This window comes from Brassica napus, chromosome C2 (genome assembly GCF_020379485.1).
Source record: "Brassica napus cultivar Da-Ae chromosome C2, Da-Ae, whole genome shotgun sequence".
Classification (NCBI taxonomy): Eukaryota; Viridiplantae; Streptophyta; class Magnoliopsida; order Brassicales; family Brassicaceae; genus Brassica; species Brassica napus.
Window position 1 is genome coordinate 38861125 of NC_063445.1, and position 9104 is coordinate 38870228.

Below are 9104 nucleotides of genomic sequence, written 5' to 3' on the forward strand. Positions count from 1 at the left end.
TTAAATTTATAAAACTTTTATAAATAACTAACAAATATATAAACTTAGAAAATTTTTCGAGGATAGCTCTAATTGTTTTTGTCACAAATATAGCCTACAAGAATCAGAATGACCAAAATCTTTCATTAAAGAAGTAAATATATATTTATACCCCTAGGGTTAACTAATCTAGTTTTAGGGTTTAGAGATAAGGGTTGGGTTTTTAGGAGTCATGTTTAAAATTTTAGAAATAAAAAAAAATAAATATGAAAATATAAAAATAGTTTCAAAAAACATTTTCAAATTTCAAAAAGAAAATTTAAAAAAGAAATTAGGAAAAAAGTTTCGAAATTTTTTTATAAAAGAGTTCAAATTTGAAAACATATTATTCAAAACTATAAAAAAAGTATTTTATTTTTTAATTTATTTATTTGTATTTATATATGAAAGAAAATCTGCGACCCTCTCGATTTCATCCCCTTTCGTTGTGAGATTAGTTTCTAGATCTTAATTTTTTTCTTTGAAAGTTCTTGATCTCTGCTGGGCTTTCTTAGATTGCTCATGTATATGATTTATGATTGGTCTCTGTGTTTTGTTTCTTGGACTGAGCTTTGTATTACGTAGATTCCGAGCTCTGTATGCTGAGGTTGGATTGGTCTCTGGGATTTGATTGCAGTAGATTACGAGCTGTGTTTTTTTGGTTTGCTGGGATGTGATTGCAGTAGATTCATGTTCCTTATTATGTGTTTGTTGGATTTGCTGGGATTTGATTGCAGTAGATTCATGTTCTTTATTATTATGAGTCTTTGAGGCATGCTCTCTTACTTAGTTTTTTTTTTTTTTTTCTTATTCTGAGTTATTGCTTGTTCTTATTTTGTATGTAGGCCTTTAGCTGAGAAGAGAGATCAGATAGAGCTCTTGCTTTTGCTTTGACAGAGGTATCAAAACATAACTGGACTTTATCCATTTCTTGTTCTGCCAACTGAAGATGTGTCTTTTGTTTATGATTGTGGGGTTTTCGTTTGATCATTCTTGTGGTTTTAGTGTTAATTATGTGTTTAGTTTTGATTATGGGTGCTTTTAAAATTGATGCTTTGGTCGATGAGAGTCTATGAAAGTGATATTAGTCTAAAATTGATTTGGTTTTACATTATTTGTGTCTAAAAGTGATGGACAATGATAAAGAATGTCTTCCAAATGGTGGTGGTGGTGGACCTAATGGTGGACAATCATCAAGTGGGTCACAATATCCGCTTGTAAGTTCTTCTCATTCAAAAAGAACTAGAAGATCAAAAGCATGGGACTACTTTACAATAGGAAAAGATGAGAATGGTCAAGAGAGAGCATATTGTAAGAAATGCCCCAAAAACTATTTGTGGTTTAGAAATTGTGGAACTTCTAACCTGAAACGTCACTCTGGGAAATGCTCCCTTGGACTAGATGGTGAAAGAAAAGAGAAGAAGATTGATGACAAAGTTGCTAGGGAAAATTTAGTAGAGTAATTATCTGGCATAACCTTCCTTTCCGTTCAGTTGAATATGAGGAACTCAGGGATTATTTTAGTTATTTAAACCCGGATTATAAGTGTTATACTAGGAACATTGCTGCACCTGACGTGGTTAAAACTTGGGAGAAAGAGAAGCAAAAACTGAAGTCCGGGTTAGAATAAAATTCCTAGTAGGATATGTTTAACCTCTGACTGTTGGACTGCTTCTATCTCAGGAGATGGATATATAGTCTTGACTGCAGATTATTTAGATGAGAAGTAGGTATTGCATAGCAAAATTTTGTCATTTTGTGATTTGCTTCCTCCAAACACCGATGATGTTTTAGCTAGTAAAATTCATGAATGCTTGAAAGAGTGGGGAATTGAGAAAAAAAGTGTTTACTTTGACATTAGATAATGCCACAGCTAACGATTGTATATTTTGAAGGATATGCTGAATTTGGATGATAATCTCTTGTGTAAAGGAGGATTTCTTTTTCACGTGCGTCGCTGTGCTCACATCTTAAACCTTATAGTACATGATGGTTTAGATTTTATTAGTGGTGCATTGTCTAAGATTCGAGATACTGTGAAGGATTTCAAAGCTTCAACAGCTAGAAGGATTGCACTCTCTGATTGTATAGAAGGTGATGAAGAATCTGTCTTCTCTTTGGATGTTCAGCATAGATGGAATTCAACTTATTTAATGCTTGAGAAAGCTTTAAAGTATGAGCGTGCTTTAAATAGGTTCAAAGTGGTTGATAAAAGCTACAGATATTGTCCTTCGAGTCAAGAGTGGAAGAGGGCAAAGCTTATCCACTAGATTTTGATGCCTTTTTACTGTATTACCACTCTACTGTCTGGGACAAGTTACAATACATTTAACTTATACTTTGGACATATTTGGAAGATTCAATGTTTGTTAAAAGTGAATAGGAGCAATGAAGATAGCATCATTAGAGAGATGATTTCTAAGATGAGAATAAAGTTTGATAAATATTGGGAGCAGTATAGTGTTATTCTAGCATTGGGGGCTGTCTTAGATCCTAGGATGAAATTTAGACTTTTGAAGCGTTGTTATGATGATCTTGATCCCTTCACTTCGAAAGAGAAGATTAAACACCTTAAGGATAAGCTTTATAAGCTTTTTGAAGAGTATAGGAAAAAGTATTCTTTAACTCCTGTTGTGAGCTCAACAAGAGTAGATTCTCGTGTTGCTAAAAGAGGAAGAGGGAACTTGGATGTACAAGATGTAAGTTTGTTGAGTTATTTTATTTATGTTTGTTGATTATATAATCATTCGTTTAAGTGTCAAATAATCTTTGATCTCTTCTCTTTAAATGATACATGATCAATTCGATTTTTATGATGTTCTAGACTATATGGAAGAAGGAAAGTCAGCTTTGGATATGTATTTAGAGGATACAAAGTTAGATATAAAGAGTCATCATAATTTGAATGTTCTGCAGTATTGGAATGAAAACATATATCGTTTTGGCGCTCTGACATATATGGCAATGGACGTTCTTAGCATTCCTATAACTAGTTAACTACAGTCGCTTCTGAATCTTCGTTTAGTATTGGTTCTCAGGTTATAAGCAAGTATCGAAGTAGATTGTTGCCTAGTAATGTCCAGGCTCTATTGTGTACACGTTCGTGGATACATGGTTACCTACTTGATGATGAAGGTATAAAGATTTTGTCTGTTGATTAGCATGATTTGTTGCTGTTAGTTGAGATGTATTTAACAGTACAAATGTATTTGTAGATAATGGCGAATGTGAGATGGTTATTATTTGATCAAGTCCAAATGAATTAGAAGAATCTGGAAGCAGCCAAAGAACTGTGAACCTTCAATCCAATCCATAATTTCAGGTTCTTACGAGCGCTCAAAGTATTGTTTTTTTAGCTTATAGATAGATTGAGTTTGATGGAACTGTTGTAGACTTGTAGTTTGCCGCTGGTTTGTGTGTGTTTATGGTGTGCTCGAGCTTGAGTCTTCCATTAAAGGGGAAAAGCTTGAACCTTTAGCTTCAGATCTTAGTCTATTGTGAAACATAAACTTGGGGAATTTGTGGATCCTTCAGTTCAGTTGAAGCTTTAGTTTATGTGCCTTTTTTCTCTTACAAGCGCTAATAGTATCTTTGATTCATTGATTTTTGATGAAGCTCTTGTACTTTAGCTTATCCATATTGATCCGTATGGGAATGTTCTCTACTTCCATGCTGATTCAGCTTCACCTCTCGCTTGGGGTTTTTTTTATCTCCTGATCCGTATTGATCTCGCTTGGGATCTGTTTAACAATCTGTTTTTTTGTCTGAATGATTAAAAAGCTGTTGAATTATTGTAGGAGGAAGTTTAACAGTACCGAGCAACTTACGGATAGTACAATGGCAAGCACGTAAGAACAAGAAGGACAAATGTGGGAACCAAAATTCGTACGGTCGATTTCCGTAAATTAAGGAAAGCAAGGAAACTCTAACTTTCTCTAAGGTCCTGGATTCTCTGCGAGAGCCAACGGCAAGTGATTAAACAAATGCGGAAAAATATGAAAAGATAACAAAAAAAATTTATTGGAAAATTATATCTTATTTAGAATCTGCGTAAGAACGTTGCGATTGTTACAAAAGATTATAAAATCTTCGGCCGCAAGAGTTGTATGCGAGTTACATAGTTCTAGCAACCTAAAACCTAAAAACCTAGTTGAGTCGCAGCTCGATAACAGAAGACAAAAAAAAAAGATATGAAAAAGGTTTTGATTGATTTCGGACCGAACCTTATGAAAGGCAGCCATTCGAGGATCAAACCGAACGTAGTTCGATTGAAACAGTAGAACAAGAGATCGAACCGCCTTTGCGACTTTGTCTAGTAATCGAATGTCAGTCATAGAAACAGAACATGTCGGGAATAATGCCTAAAGTTTCTAAGTGCAGAGAGTTCTAAGTCTAAAAGAATTGTCCTCGTGCTCCTTGCCTCGGCTCCCCTAATATATGCCTCCAAGGTCGGTTTTCCGTTTCCTTCTCTGCCCCAAGTCGAGTTTATCATCTTGCGGAAATATTCCATTTTCTTCGATCTTCATGATTATCTTCGGAAACTTAACATTTATCTTCGAGACTTGACATTTATTTTCTCCTGCAAATAATAAATACACCGTATAGTAACCTTGGGCTTAATTTCATTAAAAATCGTAAGTGGGCTTTTAGCCACGCTTTAGATCTTTCGAGCCGTTTTGCGACTTTGAACATTTTTACGATTTTATCCAAATGTAACCTTCGGTATGATGTCGATTTTAAACAATTCAAATTGACCATATAATGAAAACAACTAAGGTGTTAAGTTAACCGTTGCCGTTTTAAACGATCAATTTGAACTTTTACGAGAAAACAAGTATTTGCGGTTTTAATCGTAAAGTCCAACGGTAACTCTGATCGAGACGAAACAAGAGACAATTCAGTCGAGGCTCGAAAGAGGAAGCTGTGGCAATGGGCTGAGAAGAATTGTGGTTGATCAAACTCGCCCTTAGGCGAGCTGAACATGGCTGTTCCAACTCGCCCAATGGCGAGTTAGTTTACACGGTCGAACTAGTCATTTTGGCGAGTTAGAGGATGCTTCTCCAACTCGCCCAATGGCGAGTTGGTTTACTCGCCCAATGGCGAGTTGGTTTACATGGTCCCAACTCACCATTGGGCGAGTTGGGTTATGTTTGTTCAACTCGCACAATGGCGAGTTGGGCTGAACGGACCAACTCGCCATTGGGCGAGTTGGATGAGCTCTCTCTAACTCGCCCGATGGCGAGTTGGGTCGATCATTGCAACATTCCCTATGGCGAGTCAGACGATGCTCGCTTGGTTGTTTCGATGCTCGGGAATCGTCTGTTCGAGAGATTGAATGATCCTTTCCGAGGAGCTTATCGTGTACTACTCTTAAAATACAAAGTTTTAGTTTTCTGTATTTTTATTTTTTATTTTAGAAAGGTTTCTCGAGAATTTTCCGACATTGATTCCTGTTGTTGTTAGTTTTATCACTTTCATAAAACACCATTTTCCTTAGAGCACCTCCAAAAAGATTCTCTATTTTGAAGTTTGCAAAACTCTATATTTAAAGTTTAAAGGTGTTCTTCTCCAAAAGCAAAACTTCGACTTTAGCTTGAAATTTATTTTTATTTAATACTATAGTCCTTATATTTTTCATAATTAATTTAAATTTATAAAACTTTTATGAAGAACTAGCACTTATATATAAATATTACATCAATATTAATTAATAAAATTTTATACTAGTATATAAAATTATAAATAGATATACATTATTAAATATTAAACTACAAGTAAAATACCAAATTATTTCAAAAAGTTATTTCCATAATGCCCCATATATTATCAATTAGTGCATTTCAAAATAAGAATCATAAATATGATGTGTAATTGTAATGGTCAAAATGCAAATAAAAATGTGAAAATTTGAATTTGAATTTTTGAGTAGTGAAACTTTAATATAGAGTTTTAGTTCTCAAAACTTCAAATTTAAAGTTTTGAAATTCTTTTTTAGAATAAAAAAATTATATATTTAAAGTTATAGAATTTTTTCTAGAAATGATTTTAGTTTTATGTTCAAGATGGTCCTGCCTCCACTTGTCAACACGTAAACGTCTTAAATGGTTAGAAAATTCAGATTTTATTGGCATGTGTGTAGGTTTTGCGTAATATATTCCGCACTTTGCATATCTCAAAGATGAAGTTTACATATTATATTTTGGTAAAATATGAATTTTACATTTGTAAATAAATAAAGCAAAGACGCATGATTGCCGGTTATTCCATCAACAATTTATTGGTAAACAAAATAAAATTAAATGGTTAATTAAACTTCAATAAAAATGATGGTAAACATATTGAGGTGACTAGCAGGAGATAATAAGGTGATAAGCAGTTTGCAAATGTTGAGAAACTTGGAAGAAATTCTTAAGTTATCAAAAATAAACAAGAGACATGAACTCTTCATCTGATTCTAAAGCTTCCATAAACTGTGGAACAAGACAAACCTCCAGATCTATGCTTCCTCCTCCTTCTCTTCCCGGGTAAGCCGAAACTTTGCCATCAAACTTATGCGCGTAACCACTTCTAAGTGTCAGTGCTTTTCCCATCCCAAATTCACAACCATACTTGTCAAACCTCGGTGAGCTTCCCATCATCACGCTCATTGGTTCAAATAGCCGATCTATATGGTAGATAAAAGGTGACTTCAACCACTGATCAATCATTATAGTTACCTTTTCACTTGTATGATCAGCTACAGCTTGATGCACTTTCAAAGCAGCCCATCCAAGATCATTCTCCAACAGCACACCTGCTTTTGCAGCCGTCCTCAAAGCAGAGAGACAATTTCCAAAGTAATCCCGGGGAAGAGGAGGATACATCCTTCCCCTGTTGTCCGCAGCAAGTCTACAACTTGTTTCTCGTTCGATAGGTAATCTTCGAGCCCTAGTTATGCATCTCCATATAACCGCGGTTAGCGATTGAAAAGATGAGATTGAGGTTGTTCCACATACCTGGTTAATCTTTGCCTTTAGCAATCTGATTGTTTCTGATGAGAAACAGAATATTCTCTCCTTGAGAATTGGGGATTCGTAAGTTCTGATAAATTCATCAGGATGGCTATAGGGAAGGCTGAAGAGAGGACCATATCCTTGAGGGATATAACGCTTTAAGACTGGTGGATTCTTAAGATACAATTCATCGGTTTTGTTGCTCTCTTGTGCTTGGAATATCTCGGACCAGGCACTGAAGAAGTTCCAGAACGAAGTGCCATCTCCCATTGCGTGGTTTATCGACAGTCCTATGAAAATTCCATCTACCAATTCTGTGACCTAACCAAGTGCACAAACCCACCAATTTGTTAATGTCTAATCTAGTTTAACTGGATCAAATCAAACTGAAACAATCCAAAAAATGAAAGAAAGAAAATAATTAGATTAAAACAACATTTTTCTTTAATTTTAGTTACTTTCTTATAGTCAAATCCGAACTGGAACAGTATTAAACAAAGAAAACAAGAAGGGAATAAATCGACTAAAATCTCAATTCTTTGAATACTGTCACATACTCATAAAGTTGATTGATTCCGAACCAAAACAAAACTGTATCGAAACACATGGAAGTGATAAGTAAATAAATTGATAAACAGATATAAGCATTGTTTTCTTTGAAACATTTGTATACTCTCTAAAAACGCGCAACCCCAGCACTTATTTTTACACTATTTCTGAAATCTTAGGACCCAATCGTATGGATATGTAAAATACAAAATTTACAATTTTAGCAGGAAAATGAAGAAAACGGATACTCAATTTAAAAGTGAGTAAGCAAAATTTCATACTCGATTTCATAGATACATATAGAATTACGTGGAAAGCCGTATTCGATGAAAGTAGTATGTACGGTTTGGAGGGATTCATTTGATTTCTATATGAATAAAAAATATAAAAAGTCTAAAAGTTCTTTCTACAAGGAATTAATATCAACCTGGACTGTCAAGAGGCTCATGGTACGTCCATCATGATTGACGGCCCTGTTGTGGTCAAAGAAAGAGTGAACAATTAAAGGAACATACTTAGGACCAACAATATCTGCTAGACATAACTCAGAGGTGGCGTAGATAAATCCAGCACCAGGGCTATTGCTACAATCCACAAAAACAGAGTATGATTTGGTGTTTTCGTTTATTTGTGCTGAGAGGCGACCAGCGAGAGGGTAGAAGTGGACGAGAGCGATGGCGAGAGACTCCCTTAACTTATCAAGCAGGGTGTCGGTGGAATGAAGTGGCTTTTGAAAGAGAAGACCTTTTTGGATGTAGTGAACAGAGAGCATTGCGAAGTCCCATGGGGATAGATAGTATGGTTTCTTTGATTCTTCAAGGATTGTTTTGGGTTTCACGAAGCATTTTGAGACGATTTTCACTGATGGTGAAGAATTCATTATGAAAGGTTTTTCTAGCTCAAATTTCTGAAGCGTAAGGTCTTACATCGCTTAATATAAGTAGAGTAGATATCCCTTTTGGTTTTCAAACTTGAGAATTGCCGTTTTGCTTCGTCTACTTTGGATATTGTGAAAACTTATTGGAATTTTTTTTAAGGAGACTTTGACCATAAAAACAGCCCAAGAAAAATCATTTTAAATAATTTTTGTTTACGCGTATTCTTTTTTTTTATCAGCAACATAAACAGACTTATGTAGATTCTTCAAACCACACCGGTAACTCTGCATCCAATAAACGACAAACAGCGGTTGTTTCCTTGCACTGCGTGCGAGACTGACCGCTTTTGAGTTCTGCGTCCGTGGTATATGAATGATCTTTGAGCTGTTGAAACTTTTCTTCAAAAATGTTATGTCTTCCAGATAACTTGCAGAGGCTGGCCACTCCTCTGGTTCCGAAACCATCTTCACCAACTGAAAACAATCTGTTGCAAATGTTACCGAAAACTGTCTAAGATTCTTCATGCACTTCATTGCCCATATAAGAGCATCTATCTCCAAATGTAGTGGCGACTGACTCGCTATTGTATTCCTTGCTCCTATTAATCCATCAAAACCTTCTAAGATACTATACCACCCTTGCCCTGAATATATATCCTGATTTTCCA

General features: G+C 35.2%; 1 protein-coding gene and 1 long non-coding RNA gene across 11 annotated transcripts; one reads left to right on the top strand and one right to left on the bottom strand.

Annotated features, from left to right (window-relative positions):
* The first annotated feature begins 371 nt into the window (after positions 1-371).
* Positions 372-4134, top strand: LOC111202972. 9 transcript variants are annotated; one of them, XR_002655976.2, is made up of 5 exons: positions 372-466; positions 864-917; positions 1147-3153; positions 3234-3340; positions 3816-4134. It is a non-coding gene; the product is annotated as an uncharacterized LOC111202972 (long non-coding RNA). The 9 variants fall into 9 exon arrangements; XR_002655975.2 differs by having other exon boundaries at positions 438-625; XR_002655978.2 differs by having other exon boundaries at positions 448-917; positions 1147-1235; positions 1914-3153.
* Positions 4135-6308: 2174 nt separating this feature from the next.
* Positions 6309-8677, bottom strand: LOC111198022 (uncharacterized acetyltransferase At3g50280-like). 2 transcript variants are annotated; one of them, XM_022696325.2, is made up of 3 exons: positions 8105-8677; positions 7987-8032; positions 6309-7331 (listed from the first exon to the last, which is right to left on the bottom strand). In XM_022696325.2, exons 1-3 carry the CDS (start codon positions 8437-8439, stop codon positions 6435-6437), a joined length of 1278 nt encoding a protein of 425 aa, XP_022552046.1. In that variant the 5' UTR covers positions 8440-8677; the 3' UTR covers positions 6309-6434. The 2 variants fall into 2 exon arrangements, with proteins under 2 accessions (XP_022552046.1, XP_022552045.1); XM_022696324.2 differs by having other exon boundaries at positions 7987-8644.
* Between the last annotated feature and the right edge of the window lie 427 nt (positions 8678-9104).